The following is a 21,780-nucleotide window of genomic DNA, read 5'->3' on the forward strand; positions in this document are numbered from 1 at the left end:
CTAAGTGCTGCTTCTGATCGTAGGGGTGGAGTCAAGAGAGGTGAGCTGGTGGTGTTGTACAGCATATATGGGGGTGGGGCTGAAAGCAACACGGGGGTGTCATACTGGGACCTGGTGGGGGGGGGTTTCATACAGGGACCTGGTGGGGGGGGGGGGGTGTCATACTGGGATCTGGTGGGGGGGGGGGTGTCATATTGGGACCTGGTGGGGGGGGGGTGTCATACAGGGACCTGGTGGGGGGGGGGGGGGTGTCATACTGGGATCTGGTGGGGGGGGGTGTCATACTGGGACCTGGTGGGGGGGGGTGTCATACTGGGACCTGGTGGGGGGGGGGGGTGTCATACAGGGACTTGGTGGGGGGGGGGGTGTCATACTGGGACCTGGTGGGGGGGGGGGTGTCATACTGGGACCTGGTGGGGGGGGGGTGCTGCCTTGCACTGGTGTGAGCCTCGTCTCCTCATTCTGCCATTTAGATCATTTACAGTAATCAGCATCATTCATCAGTGACATTTTAATAGCGCAGCAATTTTGGAGAATGTAAAACCATAATTATTGTGGTGAAAGTTTCCCAAGCTGGATTTCTGTTGACATGGGGGCTGCGTATGGATGTTTGAGAGATTTCTGCTTTTACATGATACTGGATGACGTTGGCATCTGTTCATATTAATCGACATGCACGTGTTAACACAAGTCTATTAAGAAACATGGTTTTGTGTTTAACGCCAGGCGACGTGGGCAACGTTTCCCAGCTGCCCGACATACCTGATGGCTGATCCATAGACTTGGACTGCTCCAGAAGATGTTCCTTGGCCTTTGCTGACTGAGACAGCACTGTGGCTAAGAGCTGCAAAGCAAACAAAAGACAAGGTGGGCATCAGAGCTATCAAACTTGAAGGCCCACTAGCCTGCTGATGCCTCTTCATGCTGCTTGTAAGGCTGCGGCCAATCGCCATTCGGATAGTCACTTCCTAGTGGCCTGCTATTGGTCATCACCAGGAAGCCCCGCCCAGTGTGGGTCTGGAAGTCTCGTCTGCCCCATCTCAGTCTGCAGCTCCCGAAGCCTCACCTTGACGCCCTCTGCCTGCGCGTGTAAGGCATGTACGCTGCTGCCCGCGCTCTGCCCGCTCCCAGAGGAGCGTGCACTGCCCACGCTGCCCACGCTGCCCAGGCTGCCCACGCTCCCCGCACTGCCGCGCTCGGTACCTGTAGTGCAGGGGACACACAGGTCAGTCCCCCTTCTGTAAGGCGCTGGTAGACACACACACGGCTCTCATAGGTAAGCCGTCCGTTTCAGCCACTGAGGCGGGTGTCCATGGCGATGGGGCATGTCAGCCCAGGGGACCAATGACTGGCCAGCTGCTTACCTGCATAAGGCTTCCGCAGCACCCAGATCTCCTCGTTGGCACCAGCACTTGGCGTGGGAGAGCCATGTGGGCTGGACTCTGACCCTCTGGATCCTTCAACACAGAAAGTGGCATGAGCTGCATGGGGGGGCTGGAAAATGCCAAGTCCACTTACCCCCACCCTGCCCCCACCACTCCCCATGGGGGTAGGAGGACAGAATTCTCTGAAGCAAACTATACTTTACAATCACACTAATCAAAGCCTGTACAGCTGTACATACAATGAAAACAAGCTTCTATAATACCAATACACATGCAATAAAATGGCATGCTTTTATATCTAAGCATTTTTAAGCTGTAGTGCATTTGAATATTACTTCTGAGGTTTCAAGGACCTTATAATGAAAACAGCGAGTTTAGAGGGTTATAAATGGCCTAAAATCTTGGCAAGATTATAAATGTAGGCCGTGAAATATGCCACCATAAAGTAAAACGTGGATTATTACCGACAACCTCGCCTTAATCCTGGGGCAGTAGTGTGCTGCTATCTCTCCCCGAGAGAAACAGCTATTTGCAAGTTGATGTGTCTTTTTAATAATGTAATAATATTTTTATTATGTAATAATTTATGTTTTTATAATGTGCCGGCCTTTCATCTTCCAAGTTACTGTCCTGTAACTGAGACAGAGGGAGGGCTTTGTCATTTACACCCGAGCCTCGTGGTCACCACGCAGGCACCCGCTGCTGATGGACAGCACGCCTGTCCGGATGACTGTCAGGATTCCGCTTAATCCCGGCCAAAGTGTGTGGGAGTCTCGGTGAGGACCATCGCTTCCTGGCCAGTCACCTCGTGTTAAAATGTTTTTGTCACTGTTGTGCTGAACCCAGGCCTGTCGATAAGATGTTCAGAGAAAGTCAGGAAAAGCTTCCCATTGGCTCAGCCTGGAGAAATTCCTACAGGAAAGCAGCTTGTTCAGGCAGATGGGAGCCGCATACATCCAGTCATAAATGCCGCCTCACCCCCATTAACCGCAATCAAATCTCAAGTATGGCTCTTTACATAGTGATAATTATTTCTGACTGCATCTGTGCCAGAGGTGCTAATCAGCAACACAGATACTTATACTTTACATCTGACACTTTAACCCATATCTGCTGGCTGGATAGCACACAGCAGGAGGTCAGGGATCGATGCTCATGTCTGCAAGGTTGTGGGTTTGAATCCCATAGCCTATAGCGGAATCACATCAGCGTTGGGTGCCGTAGCCATGCCCGTAACCCCAACCCCTCCTGGGAAGCTGGAGGTGGGCTGACCCTGCTCTCTGATCCCCAAACTTCCTCTCCTCTACACATACAGCCCCCAGGAACTAGACAGGCCTGTCACCCATTGAAAACATTTGCCGCATCATCAAACGAAAAACGAGAGAAATATATTTGCCATAATATACGACACATTTTTGTTATAAAACAAAATTTCTCAGCTTAAACATTTGATATGTAGTCTTTGTTCTATTTTCAACTAAATATGGGTTTATATGATTGTATTCTGTTTTTATTTACATTTTACACAGCATCCCAACATCTTTGGAAACGGTGTTGTATATATGGGATCGGTGGATATAATGTACTGCTATTATAATCAGGTTAGTGATCTGAAGGCACCTTTCTCTAGGGTTTAACAGCAGCATAACTCCACTTAGTACCACCTTCAGGACGTCCTGAGCCTCTCAGCCCCCTGGATCCCATGTGACCAGACTTTCACAGCTATTAAGTTAGTGGCCTTCAGCACATCAATGCACAAGGCACAGCAAAGGCTTGTTCCCCTGGTCTCTGTCAAGCCCTGACATGACCTAAGGTCAGCCAGCTGATCTCACGTGCTGCATGTTAACAGGACCTGACAGTATGTAGTATCAGATCACAACATCATTCTAAATGGCCAAACACGAGCGTTGCTGGGTGTGAGTGACGATATAATGGTTGGACGGGGGGGGGGGCAGGTTGAGGTGGCACCAGGACACAGGATGAGCATGAGGGACAGGGATAATGGGAGCTGGTTATGCGGCGACACTACAAGTGTTTGATGAAGTAGTTTTTCTCAACCCAGTCCTCAGGAACCCCCTGATAGTCCACAATTTTTGCTCCCTCCCATCTTCCAAACATACACTGTCTGTGGGTGCCCGAGGACTGATTTGCGAAACACTGTGAGAGAATATTGATAGCATTCATTCAACCCAACGGTGTCTGGTTAAGACAGTGTTAATTCGGTTAGGGGGGAGGCTAAATTTGACAGAAATTTCCCAGCCCTGGACTCCCAGAAAGCACGATTCAGGAGCAGCCCGGTCAAAAATAACGGTCACCAGCATCCCCAGGTTCGATGCGGGAATGACGGATTCCTGTTCACATATCCACGAGTGTTTGGACACGTGGGACCACCATAAATATTCCATGGGGTGACCGGGGACTCGGGTAGAATGTGACCTAGTGTCACGGAGTGCACCGTGTGCAGAGTGACACGTGAGGTGAGAGTGTTTCTGGAACACGGCCAGCTTCTTTGCTGTTTGCGTGGAGATTGCCACTCGTGGCAGGGCAGGGATACAAACAATTCACTAAACAAAAAAATAAAGGAAACAGCCCAAAAATAAAACAAGCATCACATTAAGAATAATAATAAAAACAATCATGCCCAGGATAATGCAGATCATCAACGATAGACTACATATACATCAGTGGTCCAATAAGATCATAATGGAGCTAAAAAATTTGTCTAGTTACGTTGTAGCCATTGTAACATCATAGCGTGACACGACACATTACTCGTGTGTTTGGAGGATGATGTCGGTGTTAAACAAACCTACTGCACTACAAGCCGTGTGAAAGTATAGCACGTACAATTATGTACACTACATAGTACTTAATAATGATAATAAACAATTAAGTTACTGGCTAATATATTTACTATACAGTACTTTTTATCGTTACTTTAGACTATGCCATATAGCCTAAGTGTGTAGTGGGCTATACTGTACCATCTAGGTTTGTGTAAGTACACTCCATGATGTTTGCACAATGACGCCTAATGGACGTTTCCCTGTCGTTATCTGACACATGACTGTGAAAATAATGATGATGATGATGCTGATGAAGGCAGAATGAGGCTGTGTACCTCGTCCACACCACGTCCCTCCCGGAGCGCTCTGGGACCTGCTATAGCCAAAGGAAGTGAACAGTGGCTGATGGGAATGGGACAGCTGGAGGGGAGGGGGCGGCGTGACATGGGATTGAGGGGATGCGTCCCTGTCTGGCCCCCCCGCGGCACTGCAGGGGGCAGGGGGGCCACAGGGCACAACACACAGCTGTATCGTTTCATACTGCTGGGGACAAACGATGGCGCAGCCTGAACCTACACATGATAACGAGAAAAGAAACAGACGTAAGAAACGGAAAAGGGGCCAACACAGTAAATGAAAAGAACACATAAATAAACCAACAGAATTAAATAATAAAACAATAACCAACTGCCTTGTGCTACCTGGGCTATAGCTGCCCCCCCCCCACACAACCATGACCAAGAAAAATGGATGGATGGGTAGAAAAATGCAGCCATTACATACTGCTTAGGAAAAGGTTAAACAGTGAGGAACCAGCAGAAACGGGACAGAGCCCAGAGGCAGAGAGGAGTGCGTGTAAGGTAAGCAGGATTATTCAGTCCTTTGTCAGGCATGCTGACGCTGAGCGCAGGAATGCTGAGCAATGACCAGCACAGGAGATGACGGATTAATGACGAAGAGGACCACAAGAACCAAATACAGCCCCCGCTTGGCCCCCAGACCAGTGAGCAGCTCTCCTTCCCGGTCATGACACTTCACGGCTATTTTATTCTTTGCGATGGATAAAACTTCATGACGAGCCTCTGAGGATTGTACCTACATTAACACAGAAATCAGGTGTTTCTGTATCAAAGGAACATCTGATGCTTTCTGTCTAACGAGAGGCAGAATCACGCTTTGTAGGGATGGGGAGGTGCTGGACCCTTAAGCGCGCAACGGGATTCGGCCGTGACTGTGTTTGTGCCAAAGACAGTTTCCCTGAGCTTCAGTCACATTGCCTTTCAGGTTTCCAGTATCTGGGCGCATTGTGGCATAAACATCATCGTCACTTTCCCTGGCAAGCACTACAGAGGGGGTGAGGCAGCGAGGCTCTGGATTCTGGGCGCCGTGATTGTTCTCTCTCTCTCCCCCCGAGCCATGCGAGGCACATTCAGAAGCCAGCATGCCGGGTCGCTGCCTGTCGCCGCGTTCGGTTCTGACGTACCGCCAGTGCGATCCCCGAGGCGTCCCGCTGCCCACTTTCATTAAAGCAACCCCAATCGAGATCCATACGACCCGTGCCGATCCTCACAAACATCCTGACAGAAACACCAGCATTTCCAGGGGTCGCCGTGAGAGTCAGGACCCCCAGGCGTCCCTCAGCCAGAGGAGGCTCCGTATCTCAGCCCGGGTGGGGAACCGTCAATGTCGTTAACAAACGTATCAGGCAGCCTCACTGAGTGCCCATCCACAGCCACACTGCGTATCCTCAGAGAAAACGCGGAAGCTTTAATCACCTGCATTACAGAGAGCCTTACAGACCAAAGCTAAAGGTGGATCTGCAAAGCACATGATTCTGATAAAGAGCCACAAAATAATCAAAGTGCGGCTAAATGTATAAATGTGGCACTGCTTTGATCAGGGCGAGAGAGAGAGAAACCTTGTGATAAGTGTGATGTCCACTAACAGACAGACGCCACTACAATGCTAGCTGGCCAGCAGGGGGCCGCGTGGCTGCAAGGGCCAGGACAGAGGGCCCCTTCTCATGGCGAGGCCTTGCCGAATGAGTGTGAACCACACTGGTAATGAGCGCAAAGGCAGCTGTGAATCCTTGGGCCCAGAAGCACATACGAGTGCTAGCTGCTTACCGGCGGGGCTCCATCCTTCTGGGATGACAGGCTGAGGGTCGGAGGTAGGGTGACCCCCTAACCCAGGGGTCTCCAACTCAGGTAAATACCAGGAACAGCTGTGGCTCATCAGAAGCCAGGTAGGATAGAAAACCTACTGGATAGTAGCTCTCCAGGACCGAAGTTGGAGACCCCTGACCTAACCCATGTCAGGAAGGGCACTATGAGCTGTTTCAGGTTTTACAAACTACTTTAAAACTGATAGGGTCCCGTGCCCAGCTAAATTGTTTAGTTAATCTTGTGCTTTGACTGGTTTTTTTCCTTGACTGAAAGACTCATCCAGCTGTTTCACATTAACATCAGTGACATGTGCACAGCAAGAACTCAGTGCTTAAGTGAAATCGGAGTCTTTTTAATTGAAATGGTTGAAATGGTAGTTTAGAAACCCTGTGATAGCTCATAGTGTCCCCCCTGACATGGACTAGCTGGTCACCCTAGGGAGGGGAGGTTTAAACCCTGAAGATCTCACAAGCGGTTCCCGGGAGACACATGACAGAACTGATGTCTGGCTTTAAAAAGAGGGAATCCAGACTGGTGATCAAAGCTTCACTTCACCTGCTGTCATGAAGGGCGCCGTCCTGCCAGCCTGATCGCCTCTCAGTGTTAATCTACATTAACTGTGACCCTCACATGCCCACCATGCAGAAGCCTCAGGGGTCCTTATTACAAATCCTGCAGCATCACCTTCATCCACTAGGTGGCGCTCAGCTGCTCCCACCCCAAAGTTCCCCGTGAGTGAGGCTTTCATGCACCATCAGTCAGAGGCCAGAGAAGCACATGTGAGTATGTCTCATGTCCCTTTGTGGGTGCTACCTCTCCAGTGCTAGTCCACTTCTCCACTGCTGGCTAAGGACTGCCCACTCACCCACCCAAAGTCACGTAACAGCACACCTGTCCTCTTGCTGATCACCTCCACCATGTTGGATGGGAAGTAGCCGACTCGGTCGTTTCCTGTGCGGTTGTCATGGATACAGCCCTTCCATCGGCCATCAGGGTGCTGCTCCAGAACCTTAGGAAGCATAAAATTCATGCACATATTAATAAGCACATTTACATTCATTTAAAGCACTTAAATGTCATCTTTAGTTTTAAAGGGTACTAAACCGCACCATAAGCATAAAGGTAACTAAAACACAAGAAAAAGGGTACGATACTTCCAAAGAACTCTACTTCCAAAATTACTAGGTTTTCTTTGGATGTGTGGTGCTATACTGTCGCTTGATGTCTGCTGGTGTATCATTCACAACCACCAGCAGAGGGCAGAGTTGCTCAGGTAGCACAGTGCCTGAGCCTTACATACAAACCTAAGTGTATTGCGAATAATGATCATAGTCATATACCCTACATCTCATAGCAATCTCCCACCTAAGGAGCCATATTTCAGGTAGGTTCTCAGGAATTTTCAGCTATCAGAGACATTAACTATAATAATAGCTAATAAAAAACATTACAAGCTCCTTATCATGCAACAAAAGTGAATGTAAAACAATATGGTCACATAATAAGCAAATAAAATCCCACATGAAGATGGATTATATGGGGGGCCAGCTGTGCGGGGGCGTGCCAGGTGTGAGGCTGTGCGGGAGCTCACCGTGATGACGTCACCCGTCTTGATGTTCAGGCTCGTCAGGTCATAATTGTTGCAGTAATCCTTGAGTGCCCTGACCTGCAGGGCTGCAGAGGCATCTGCGGAACAGGGAGGGTCACGCACAGGGGTACGGGGGGCCAAGCGGACTCTCTCACTCCATATCTCCCTCGCTCCATCTCTATAACTCACCTCGCAGCATCTGCTTGATCTCCCTGCTGGCTTGTGTGGTGGTGAACTGGTTGACAATGTCCAGAGCAGTCTGGCTGTAGGTGTTCCTCACGCCCGCGTTGATTCCACTCTGAGGGGATTGGAGGACAGGACATCGGGGGGAGTGACTTAACCCTGGGAGTCCTTCCCTAGCCCCTCTGGCCACCTACTGCTCACGCCCTTCATCCACATCCGTGCCTCCATTCACATTCAGCATTATCTGCTCTTCTCTGCCTGGGCCACTCACTCCCCCATTTCCCATGAGGCCCTGCCCACATCCCACCCACATGCCCCTTACTCCACCCACATACCTCACACCTTGCCCACATCCTACCCACATGCCCCCCCGTATTCCCATCCACATCCCACCCACATGCCTCACATCCCACCAACACCTCGCCTACATGCCTCACCGACTGTCCACATCCCATCCACACAGAGACTCACATCCAGCAGCAACCGCACCACCTCGGTCTTGCCGCACAGCGCCGCCTCGTGGAGAGCCGTGCCTGCCTTTGTCTGCCGGTTGATGTCGATGCCGGCCTGGATCAGCAGTCTGGAGCCAGAGAAAATAGCCTTTTAAAATGAAGCGATTCCCTTTAAGGGTAGGATGCCACAGGCCTGCATGCTCTCTGCCCTCCCTGTCTTTAATAAATGTATCTGATTTGTTAGTTCACTGCTCCCGAGCACAGGAAGAAGCCCTGACTCCATCTCCACCCCCCTTTATTAAGCTCCTATATAGTTGGTGTCATTGCACTGCCTCTAGAAATTACGCATCATATTACATCCATTTTGTGTAAAATTAAGGCAGCAGAGACACAAGACATAGCCTTCCCAGGCGATCAGCAGTAGTGTGAAAGCCCGTCCCTTAGCAGTTTGACACTCCAGCTTATTTAGCGATAACTGAAAGATCACAAAAGGTCACTAAACTAATCCTTTCCAGTATCATGTTGTTCCTGTCCACGGCGCCTCTCTGTTCCTGCCCATCTTGAGCTCTCTTCATGCTTTCAGTGCAGCACCCTGTATCACCGCTCGTTCTCGAGGTGCAGCCCCCAAAGCGAACGCGTCCGCCTGCACACCAAGCAATCGCTGAGAAGCTGCACGTCTCTCTGCGTTCAGATTCCACCACACTCAGCATTGCCACTTAACAAGAAGTGAGGAATTCCAGCTTTTCCGCCTGCCTGCACATTCCAGTTAGTTACTTTATCTCGCATGCGACCAAAAGCCCTGCAGGGAGACATCGGCACATGTGTGGCTCGTGTATGTCAGTGATGGCTAATCTGTGTCCCCCCGTCCATCTCCACAGATCTGTGCCCGGTGCCCCCCCCGAAAGGCTATGCATTAGCCATCAGATTATTAAGCTTCTCAAGCTTCCCCTCCGCGACGGCAAGTCCCACATATGTCCCCTGAGCTTCTCCTCCGCTGGTGACCCGGTCCAGAAGAATGGGCCTGGCCGAGATCTGACTGCACGCCAGCATTAATAATGAAAAGCCAGGCGCGTCATCCTTGCAACCCGACTCGCGATCAATCCCTTTATAGCGAGGGCCATAAAGATCACGAGCTCTCTCTCCTCGCCTAATGGATTAATGACACAATTAACAGTGCGACTGGGCCTTCTGGCCCAGAATGGCAGGTGGCTCCTTGTTTGCAGGAGACACAGGAGCGGCGCCGTCCGGACCCGGCTGTGGGGGAGGGAGGTAATGCCCTTCATTTTTACTGCCGGGACAGAACTCAGGACTGTGTTATCACAGGCCGGCAAGATGGAATCGAGATCCAATTAATGATGAGTGTCACCGTGCTGTGACAGTGCAGTCATCAAGGGAGCAGGTACTGTAAGGAAAATTGTATGGGAATCTAAGAGGACGTGTGGGACACAAAGGCAAACAAAATGCTACATAGCCCCCCAGGGGATCCGGCTAAGAGCTCTGGCTGACCACTGGCTCTCTCTCGCTCCCTGCACCTAAAAAGGCCTGTAGACAAGGGGCCAATCACAATTCAGAACCTCTCCCCCCCCCGCAGCCGGAATAACTCTCATAACTACTGAAAGCAAATCAAGGCCGTAAATCACCAGGTACCAGCAAATGTGCTCATGCACAGGCACAAACACACAGAGATATGAGCTTAGATCACACAGTATGACTTCCTAAAGGTACATCTCTAGGGGTACCTTTAGGAAGATTGACTTTCACAACCCCATTGTGGGAAACTGTAAAACCAGAAAGAGTTAGCATAGGGAATTGTGATAGTAAACACGAAATGTCTGTATTTCTGAATTTACCAATGAGTTAGCGCAGAGGGCTATTATAGTAAATACAGGCATTGTTTGCATTTACCAATGAGTTAGCACAGGGGGCTATCACAGTAAACACAGGCAATGTCTGCATTTACCAATGAGTTAGCACAGGGGGCTATCAGTAAATACAGGCAATATCTGCATTTACCAGTGAGTTAGCATAGGGGGCTATCACAGTACATACAGGCAATATCTGCATTTACCAGTGAGTTAGAACAGGGGGGCTATCACAGTAAACACAGGCAATGTCTGCATTTACCAATGAGTTAGCACAGGGGGCTATCAGTAAATACAGGCAATATCTGCATTTACCAGTGAGTTAGCATAGGGGGCTATTATAGTGAACACAGGCATTGTCTGCATTTACTGTACCAATGAGTGAGCACAGGGGGCTATCACAGTAAATACAGGCAATATCTGCATTTACCAGTGAATTAGCATAGGGGGCTATCACAGTACATACAGGCAATATCTGCATTTACCAGTGAGTTAGAACAGGGGGGCTATTATGGTAAACACAGGCTTTTACAAGCATCACAGTCATTATTGCTGTGCTTAATTCAAGGAAATGATTTAATCACTTTCATTTACACAGCTCTGTAAACAAGCCAACTACTAAAGTGTCTCCAGTGGGGAAAGTATAGACAGATTTCCTGCTTTAACAAAAGGCTAAATTCAGTTAATCTCAAAATTACAGGATAATGATGGCACTCTCTCAGCGACGACGAGTTTCTCTGCAGCTAAAGTGACGTGTAGGTGAGTTTGCAGACGCAAAGTGTTTTTGAGTCAGCAAAAGCGAGGGAGAACTGGCATACGGTGAAATGCAGGAGAGGCCACTTGAAAGTCAGACAATACAGATTATTTCAGTGTGGAAATTCATGGCCATAGATGCAGGCTTCACTCTTAACTTTCTCCACCAATGAGGTTGCAATGACTTCACAACGCCGGGCGGATGTACTTGAAGGACTCCCTGATAGACATCCTGGATAAAGATCATGATCTGCACTTGTTCATGGAGAGTCTATACATCACAGTCAAAGCGCCACACTGACCTTATCTGTTGAAATAGTGAGCAGTCATTATGGAAGTCAGGAATGAACGGCATGACAGTCATCATGATGAAGACCCCCCCACGTCACAATCTCTGCTCGCCCTCCCTCAATTAAATCTGATTGCTGCGATATCATCTGAGCTACGGAGAGAGATGGCGGCTGGCTAATCACAGCGGAGTACAGATTCACTTGGCATATCCCTCATGTAAACGGCGTGGAGTCGCTTCCTAACATGTCGCCGTCACCTTCCGCTACCTGTTTTCGATGTTTGCTCGTGACGAGCCGGCTTCCAGTGCCGCGGTGATGACTGAGTAACAAAACCGGCTCTGTTGGGATGATTCAGGACACACAAAAAGCTCCTCACCAAAATCCCACATTAGAAATCCCAATTCTCTGAAATCCCATTGCTCCGTATGTGACAGTTAATGCTTTGACCCTGTAGACAACAGCCCAGATACTACAGGGATCAGTTTCTGAGTCTGTTCCCGGAACAGATCAAATCACGCCTCTTATGTGTGTTTTAGGGCTGGATGCTGCAAACGACGCTCTTCCTCACATCTTCAAATGAGAAAACATTCTCCAAAAGACAGTTGTGTTTTATGGCACTTGCAGCATTTTTTAAACATCATAAAAGTTACATTTTCTATATGATACTAAATGCTTGAAAGTTATATACATCCAAAAGCCAGTAACATTCGATGGCCTGACCTTTTTCTTTAAATACCAAATAAGGCACCAATCAAACATCCAAAACCCACAAATCGCTGTTAAACGTTTTCCAATGACATAGTAAGACACTAAAATGAAAAAAATTATGAAATGAAACTTTTCATATTGTATATTTAACTACGAATTTAATTAGTTATTAAAAACCATATAAAGCATTAGGCCTATTTTATGGGGCTTTAGCCCCCCCCCCCCCCCCCAAATGTTTTTCAGCCCCCAAAATAAATATTAATAAGTGACGCCCTACCTTATGATGTCGATGTGGCCGTTCTTGGCCGCCAGGTGCAGGGCGCTGGTCCCGTTGGGGTCCGTGGAGTCCCCGGGCTTGGGCTCCAGGAGGGCAGCGCACATGTTGCTGCTGAGCAGGAGCTGGACCACCTGCAGGGTCCATCCAACAGCCCCGACTTCAGCTTGTTAGCGTGTAGGCTAATGCAAATCTATAATGTGGCCAGATGCGCTATTCAAACAACGGATGCTAAGTTGCAGTGTTGTTGGAGTTGGAGTTGGAGGCTGGAGTTCTCTAGAACATGGGAAGGCAGCCTTATCTTCAAAGGGCCGGTGTGTATGCAGGTCTTTGGGGTAACCTTTAGGTCAGCTGTTCAAACCCAGGTGTGAGGACTCTTCAGCCAATCAGTCCTCTAAGTACTAATCTAATTTGGGAGCTGCAGTGAATCCCCCCCCCCCACACAATGGCCCATCTCTCCTCTGGTGTGGCAGTAGGGGGCACTCTTTCACCTGAACCAAATAAAATACCACTATCCTACGGCAATGCATGGGAAGGATGTACCACATAGGCTATAGTACATTGCATAAACTTTTACATTTTTAAGTTCCCATGGAGCCGAATAATGGAATTCAGATTCTAATCCAGCCGATGGCTAAAATAAGTTCTCATGCAAAAATAGTTGGTGTGTTTCCCAGGGAAAGTTTGTGGTGGTGAGGGAAATTATTATCGCGTGGCAGCCAGGAGCACTACACAGATATGCATCAGAGGGCCGGTGTCTCTGTCCCGGTAACAGGGTGAGGGGGCGCGTGGGTGACTTTTGCGAGACTCACACCAACTCTGCCGAATTCGCAGGCCAGGTCCAGCGGGGTTTTCCCAGCGTTGTCCACAATGCAGGGGTTGGACTGGTGTTGGAGCAGCATCTCGGACTGGGAAGGGAAGGACAGCTGTCAGGGTGTGTCCCCCGTTTTGGACACGCGTGGGGGCGCTCACGATGCCCCCTCAGGCCAACGCCTCCACTGCACCCTTCTGTCAACACGAGACTAACACTGTTAGCTGTTTTTGTTTTAATTCAGTTACGATCAACTCAAAGTTTTTTTCTCAAACAGCTCAAATAAGAGTAAAAATAAAGGTTGCATGGTAGAGATGCCTTCCATTATTTCTGGATATCAGTACGGTGTTCTTGGGGCAGACATTTTCTTCTTGTTGCTCGTCAAAAGCCCCTAAGGTTTAGGAAGATTCCGGCAAAGCAGCATCCTCCCCTCACTTTAGTGTAAGCAGCTTCTTTAGGTCTGTGCCTGGAGATGTACAGAAGATCCTCAGATGATGATTCTGATCATCTGTGAGCTTCAGAGACCTCATTCACATAACAAAATGCAAACGTGGCATTCACGGTTTAATGGACTATGACCTCAGGTGGAAGGCAGTGCTGAGAAGTTCCCCCTCACTGCAAAAAAAACACAAAAAAAAACCCCCATACTGCTTCTTGTCAAAATCCTTGAATCTTTGCAAAGAGCCAAATCTTGTCAGGGCACCTCTGATCATTCCGGGATTCCGACTCTTAACGGATATAAGACACACTGCAGATCAGAACGGCTCGCTTTTGCCAAGAGGGACATGCGCTTCATCTCCAAGCTGTGCTGCTACTCCAAACCTGACCCTGCCTTGTACTCCCTGTATCTCCAAAGAGCTCCAAAATGGGGTCATGTGACATCAGACAGGAATCTCATTGGTTTAGGGCAGCTACTCAGTCACTGGGCAGGTGTGAGGATGACATTAATCCAGGAGCCTTGTACCTTATTTGAACTGAAGGATATACGTTTTTTTTCCACGATAAAACATATTCCACTGCGTTTATGTGTAAAATAGCAAGCAGAATTGAATTTTGAGTAGTGAGGGAATGTAAAAATGTGGATCTAACAAAATCAAAACACAGTAATTTCAAACACCGGATCATTTGATCTTAGGGACAGATGTGAACAGGGTAAGCTACAGGGCTTGGGACCTAGGGGGCGCTGTTACTCACTACGTCGTAGTGGCCATGCTGCGCGGCCAGGTGCAGCGGGATCTGGCCCTCGTCCGACTGTCCGTTGACCGAGGATCCCGACTTGAGCAGCATCTTCATGGGCTCCGTCTTGCCCTGCCAAGCTGCATAGTGGAGCGGTCGCATCCCTGCGGGAGAAACACGCAGTCTGAAGAGAGGAATCGGGCACATGGAAGGTCCTCAGTGCGTCGTATCTCCATTCATGCATCTGAACCTGACTCTACTGAAGCTATTCAGCTTCAAAGCCCTTTCGGAGGCGGCCAACAGCGTGATGCCGGCTGGAACTTGAAAAGAACCACAATCCCAAGCGCTCAGCCCCTACGGCTCCAACTGGAGATTCGCTTACGTGGCTCTAAGCTCAAATTTCCACTTCTTATCAGAATGGTTGGCCCGCTACCTTTTGAAGCACGTATAAATATACTGCACATAATCCACATTCTGGCCAAATAAGGTCCTGTTGGGCTGAATGTGGTAGATCAGGGGTTTTTAACGTGGAATCCGTGACTCCTAGGGGTCCGTAGTGTCTGAAAGACGCCTTTATCATCTGATTCATGCAATATGGAAAATATTTAAGGGACAGCCCTCCCCTTTCATAAAGAGCCAAAGATATTCTAGAATATTCTTAGCTCTTAGCCACTTTCATTCATGGCAGGGGACTTTTGGCTTTTTGGAGGGGGGGTTACCCAGGTTGAAAACCCCTGTGGTAGATGAAGGACAGTCACGGTCACCTTTCTGGTCCTTGAGGTCCACAGTGGCCTGGGACTCCAGCAGCAGGGAGATGAGCTCCATGTTGCCATTGAGGGCGGCATGATGGAGGGCAGCGAACCTGCAGCCGGAGATAGTGGAGTGTCACAGTCTGCTGTTTATCCCTCACTACTGCCACACGTCCGGTGGCGGGCGGCGGTATTGCGAGAGCCTTGCCATGTCCCACGGCTCAGCTGTTCCTCGGCAAGGGAGGGGGGGGGGGGGGGGTAATCCTCCATTCGTGTGCCAGGGGCCTTAAGCACTAATCTGCATGATGGCTGACACCTCCTGATTGACAGGCTAAGCAGAGACTCGAAACGCACGCTCCACGCAGGGTCACGACACGGTTAGTGAGCAGCGGCGATGCCAGTTTGCGCCGTGTCCTTCTATTAATAATTCTCTATGCCCCGTAACATGAAAAAAAAAACAAATTAAAGAGCAACCATGTAGCCTACAGAAGACCACATATAAATAAAACATACAACAGCTACCAAAACAGCAGACGGACGGCGCACCGTTCCAGCAGCCAAGCATATTTTTCGCATTATTGATGGCGCTGCCCCGAGCATCCGTGTTATCGGCCAGCTCTCTCCGATGGCGCTTCTGCTACGGCCAAACAATCGGAGCGCTCTGCCATAGTTAAGCCTCCTCGCCACACACCTCTACTGGGAATGGAAAATGTACGACGCTCATTAACATATGCATCTGGCTGCTGAGGTCAGGGACTTGAATAGAGCATTATCACCATTGTTGGGGAAAAGCGTCTTTCTGCTGGAAGCCCGATGTCTGCATTCCCACAGCCTCACCATTGCTGCCTTTTCCCACCATTTATGCTCCTGTCTAAAAGATATTTCTATTCTACTACCTTTCTAAAGTGACTATAGACTTCGCTGCCATTGCAGTGTGGAAAAAAACGAATCCGACTGACAGCCTTCTCATCGCCTCAGCCAAAAGAAACAGCTAAACAAAGAAATAAAAATGCCTGAATTTCCAAATGCCTGAAGTTTTTTTAAACTCCAGGATAATAACAATTATCAAGTGATGATTTAAATTTCACTAGTTAATGGACAGAGTCGCACACTCACTAATTAACATCTGGATCGTAATCTGCACGGAATATTTAAGCAGCAGGTCCTCTGCTCCACACAGATTTGTCGGGGCTGTTATGAAGCGGCAGTGATGGAGCGAGTGACGGACACAACACAATTTCCCACATTTATATAGAGCACAGAAAAAACAATAACAGATCTGTCAGATCTGTTATGTAACTATGAACGACATGAATCTATAACGTTAGAAGTGAGACCAGAATGGAAAAACTGGATGGAAAATATAGTCTCAGTATTAAAAGCTCAGATTTTCCTCAGGGAATGGAAGAGGTAAAGTGCATTTTGAGTGGCGGCTTCCTTAAAGTAGGTGCTGATGAGGTTAAGATGGACACCCTGACTTGTCATTGTTGGGGGAGTGAGAAGATGGAGACTTGAGACAGGATGAAGAGCATCTTGAGTGGAGCTCCATGCCAGCTCTCTGCCCGGGCCCCTCAGAATAATCTCGGAGGATGGCTGCATATTATACTGCTGGATAATTCATCAAAAAGGAACGTGGAAGTCTTGCAATAAAACACAGTGATACACGGGTTGCATAACAGGGTGCTTATTCGTGCTGAAAGAAAGCTTTTGTTGGTGTAACGGGATCTAACTTCAGGGTCGAAATTCCCAGCAAGAACATACAAGGGGAAATTATTAGAATTACTTCACAGCAGTCAATTAATTATACAACATATTCATTCCTTTTTAGGTAAGTATAATGTTACGCAAAAGGTACTGTCTACACTCACTGGTCACTTTATTAGGTACACCTCGCTAGTACCGGGTAGGATCCCCTTTTTGCCTTCAGAACTGCCTTAATTCTTTGTGGCATAGATCCAACAAAGTGCTTGAAATGTTCCTCAGATACTTTGGTCCATGTTGACATGATAGAATTGCACAGTTGCTGCTGCCTTGTCGAGCTACACCTTCACGATGCAAATATGTTCCACCACATCCCAGAGGTGATTTATTAGATTGCGATCTGGTGAATATGGGGGGCATTTTGATGCAGAGAACTCATTGTCATGTTTAAAAAACCAGTCTGAGATGATATGAGCTTTGTGACATCGCGTGTTATCCTGCTGGAAGTAGCCATTAGAAGCTGGGTACACTGTGGTCAGAAAACATGGACAGGGTCAGCAACAACACTCAGGTAGGCTGTGGCATTTTAACTGGCACTAAGGGGCCCAAATTGTGCAGAGAAAATATCCCCCACACCATTACACCACCAGCAGCCTGAATTGTTGGTAGGATGGATCCATGCTTTCATGTTTTTGAAATACTCTACCAGTCTGCCTGGCACCAAGAACCATGCCACGTTCAAAGTGACTTAAATCACATTTCATCCCCATTCTGGTATTTGATGTGAACATTATCTGAAGCTCCTGACCTGAATCTGCATGATTTTATACATTAGGCTGCTGACATATGATTGGCTGATTTGATATTTGCTTCAACGAGCTGCTGAACAGATGTACCTACTAAAGCGGCCAGTGAGTGTATGTTGTGCTGTTCATGATGAGGCTGAAGAGTGATTAAACAGAAAAAAAGTATAAAAGTGTTAGAATTTTATTCAGGTGCAACATGTAACTGGTACAGCCCAAAGTGGTCAGCTCACACCAAAACCTTGCTCCACTGGCCTCCTGTGTTTCTAACTTGCTCTGTTGACGTTGCCTTTGAAAACTGTGTCACCTGACCCTCAAGGTATTACATCACCAGCACAATACCCTGTCTGCTTCCTAATCTGCGGTTCTGGCATAAGAAAAAACTTGCTCAAATGGTTTCTGGTATTCTTTCACTTTTTCTTAGTTCTCTTGTTATCACACACGATTTTCAGATCGCTCGCGGCCCTGGATACGTTTTCACGACCGAAGGGAAATCCAAAGGACTTTCTGTGCGAAACACGAGGCATTCCCCAAACACCATCAGAGTCTCTATTATTCTGCTGCAGACGTAAATGATTGCTCGGGAAAAGGCGAAACATAATTACTCCTCGCTGGATTGTGACACGCTGATAAAAGACTCTCCCACTACAGTGGTGGCAAGACGGTGGATTGCTTTCATTTCCAGCATGACAGATGATAAAAGAACATATCCACACTCAGGCTAATAGAATAAAAACTCATTTCAAATAGAAGCATTTAAACCCACTATATTTACGGCTTGCCGTTACACTTATTTGATAGTTTTCCTTTTTATAGAGCGAGAGACGGCCAATATGGCGAATCAGGTCTCTCATCTATATTAATATAAATTTTAAATGTGCAAACTACTCAGAAACTTGCATAAAACCATTTTGCCCCAATTCCTATCTCTTTAAGATATATGTGTCATTTACGCAGACTCGACGCAGCAAAGGGCTGCTACAGCAATGCAATATAAATGTATAAATTATTCTGCAGGCCCAAAACAAGCAGACAGGCTATCCTCAGTGATTGATGTGGGCTGATCTCAAAGCCGTTTAAGGACAGGCTTTTGGACCCAGCAGCAACACCTGATTGGGCCTGAGGGAGGGGCAATGTAACCAGCCGTTCAGGCAGGTCGTTGGGCCCCGGACATCGTAAACAGGGAGGGGTGTGGAGTCGAGGAGATGTTACACGGAATGGAGCTCATACAGGACCAGAAAGATTTGTGGGTCTTTAAATACTGCTTCATAAAAGCAGGTTGCCTTTGCACAAAGGCAGTAAAAGCTGATCGCCTGAGTTCAGACCGACAACTTTGATAAATAGGCAAGTAAAAGTAAAATAGTTGAGTGATCTAGAATTGATCGCTTTACTTTGCAATAAAGACTGAGAATGTGGTAATCCAATGCCCCATTCCTTCAAGCAGTCCTCGCACAGCTAGCAAGATGGCCGACCTAAAAACAGAGCGAGGCTTTGTTAGAACTGCTGGAGAGATTTCAGCATGAACGAGGAGGTCACAGGTCAGGTGGTCCATTCTGAATGTGTCCCAGAAGAGCGGGAAGCTCATTCAGCTCTCTCAGCAGCGATGGTCCACCATTCAAAATATACCCAGAGGAAGAATAAACCAGTACCTCTAAATTCTTGCAAACTAAATATACACCCACGTGGCTTTTTACTGGCTATGTGGGTTACTACTCGGAGCAGTGCATACTACCAGCTAGACTGCAGTATAAATTTAGATCATTGATCTTTGTGGCTGTTTGTATGTAAAGAAAATCTTTGCTAGTATAACAGAATCTAAGTTCAGACAGGGATGTACATTTGAGAATGGACGGTACAGACATGGTCCCTACTAATGTCGCAATTAAAACCAACGCCCATGAGTTCAGACGCATAGTATCTAAATTATCAGCAAGAACATAAGAGAGAAAAATGACAATTACATAAATACTTGACACTAACATAGGCCTTTATGTGCTGAGATACAGAGATAATTATTCCCTTTTAAGTAAGTAAAACGTCAAACAAAATGGGGCCGTTTGTTTTGAGAAGCCATTTGATGTGCAGCATATTTGGAAGTTCCAGTTGTGAGCTCAGAAATGTATTCATGAAAACGTGCATTACATGGCCAGCAAAATAAACACAAGCTTAATATTAACAAACAGGCTTTCATATGAGACGCCTTCCAGCAAATTACTCATTTCCAGGGTGCATGATGGTAAACAATTGCGACATCCTTTTGTATATATACATAAACCTAAATCTAACAACACTATTATCTATGTTAAAGGTCTTCAAAGGGGTAAAATTTCACTGTGTTGTGAAAGCATCATTTTAGCAGGGTGACACGGCCTGTTTCATTTGGTGGTACACTGTCTTATCGTGTCATTTCCTTTGTTCGTTTGCGGGGGCAGTGTGGTGAGCCATGCCAATGGTGAAGTCTGATATCTGCCCGGTACTGGGATGTTGGGGGGGGGGTGCTCTGGATGTGGCCCCGAAATTTGGCAGGCGTGCACTATTTACGGTGCCCCCCACCCTGCCCCGCATCCGGGGGCCTGCAGAGGGGTGATTGTGGAAAGGCGGAGTATCCCGCCAAACCTGCAGAGGTGCAGCTTGTGCACCTCACCCCAGCCCCGCACACCTCCTCTTCACACACACAACACTGACCCACTTGCATTAATAATGGACTCACCACCCCCCTCCCCCCGCTGCCCGGGCCTCTCCGTGGACAGAAACGACTTCACTGCTGTTTACGACCTCAGATTCCTCTGTCGTAATTATTATTGAAATTAGCAATGCTTGGGAGATTCTACAACAGGAGAAAGGGGAGAGAAGGGACCCCCCCCCCCAACTTCAAGCAACAATTTCCTGCTATTGACAAATCAATAAGTAATGTGCGCAAATAAACAAAGCTCACTTGTAATGTATTATTTAGCAGAAGTATTTTCATACAAGAAACGCCCGTCTGCAATTCTGCTGAGTGGAATATGAATTTTCCACTGGTAATACATGAAGGCATCCACAGAAACCTGGCATGCACAAAAATGACAATGAACGTGATTAGAATTAATAGCATGCAGGGATTAACTCATTACCCTTAAAATGTTAATGAAAACGTTCATACAGCGCCGAATCCCACACGTGTATTTAAAACCCAATACACACCTCCTCCTTTTTAATAATATGCAGCATATATTTTCACATCGCAAAGAACACATCAAATTATAGCTAAAACAGCACTTTCACCTTGTAATATATCGCTTGGTTTATTGCTTAATAAACTGTCACCATTTTATCTTGAAAAAACCTGCCCCCTCCCCCACCAAAGCTGTTTAGCCAACGGCAGATCCTCAGTGGTCCTGGTGAATCCCCATAACGGCCGCGATGGTACCGGCCCACCCGGCTGCTCAAGCAGACCTGCTCTGCGCCTTCATCTGAGAGCCGGCCAGCGATTCCCAGCAATGCCATCGGCGACTGCCGGACGACAGACAGGTCAGTGAAGCTGTGGTCACTTTGCCCGGTTAGCCATGCTAAAGGACTCCCTGTCAAAGGCGACAAACCACATAGGCCTCACTAAGCACCTTAATCGGAGCCGTAGCCCACGGACGGCACCCAGCCCCCGGGCACCCCCACGCACTGCGACACTCTCTGAGGCACTCAGCACTTCTGGCAATGCTTCATATATTTTTAATATGAAAAGTTCAATCATTTATCTTTAAAGATGTAATATACAGCCCATTATTAGCTTGAATTTATGCTTTGCGACATTTATTCCCACGATGTCATAAATACAGCCATAAATACAGCCCAAACACACACATGCTTATACATAGAATTGAATATATTTATTGTCATAGTACATATACATAGTACATATACTCTTTGAGTTCAACAGCTGTAAGTTTGTCATAGAGAAACTCATCTTATTATTTGTTCTCCATGTTTTCCCGGCACCTTTACTGATAAATGTGTTGAAGCACATTGACGATTCGGCCTCAAGCCGCTAACAGCGTTAGCGTTAATGTATCCTGGACTGTTGCCGTGACAATCAGTCTGCATGATGTACATGCTGTGCA

General features: G+C 47.7%; 1 protein-coding gene across 2 annotated transcripts in view; it reads right to left on the reverse strand.

Annotated features, from left to right (window-relative positions):
• The window catches only part of caskin1 (CASK interacting protein 1), a 92,958-nt gene that overhangs the window by 15,107 nt on the left and 56,071 nt on the right, over window positions 1-21,780 (reverse strand). For both annotated transcript variants that reach the window (XM_023815054.2, XM_023815053.2), the window contains exons 3-14: window positions 15,198-15,295; window positions 14,452-14,597; window positions 13,259-13,354; window positions 12,450-12,580; window positions 8,579-8,687; window positions 8,114-8,222; window positions 7,928-8,022; window positions 7,228-7,345; window positions 4,507-4,743; window positions 1,365-1,457; window positions 1,067-1,203; window positions 763-844 (exon numbers count right to left, since the gene is read on the reverse strand). In XM_023815054.2, the coding sequence (XP_023670822.2) occupies window positions 763-844; window positions 1,067-1,203; window positions 1,365-1,457; window positions 4,507-4,743; window positions 7,228-7,345; window positions 7,928-8,022; window positions 8,114-8,222; window positions 8,579-8,687; window positions 12,450-12,580; window positions 13,259-13,354; window positions 14,452-14,597; window positions 15,198-15,295 (1,451 nt within the window). The remainder of the gene's footprint in view (window positions 1-762; window positions 845-1,066; window positions 1,204-1,364; window positions 1,458-4,506; window positions 4,744-7,227; window positions 7,346-7,927; window positions 8,023-8,113; window positions 8,223-8,578; window positions 8,688-12,449; window positions 12,581-13,258; window positions 13,355-14,451; window positions 14,598-15,197; window positions 15,296-21,780) is intronic.

The sequence above is a fragment of the Paramormyrops kingsleyae genome, chromosome 5, assembly GCF_048594095.1.
Source record: "Paramormyrops kingsleyae isolate MSU_618 chromosome 5, PKINGS_0.4, whole genome shotgun sequence".
In the NCBI taxonomy this organism is placed as follows: Eukaryota; Metazoa; Chordata; class Actinopteri; order Osteoglossiformes; family Mormyridae; genus Paramormyrops; species Paramormyrops kingsleyae.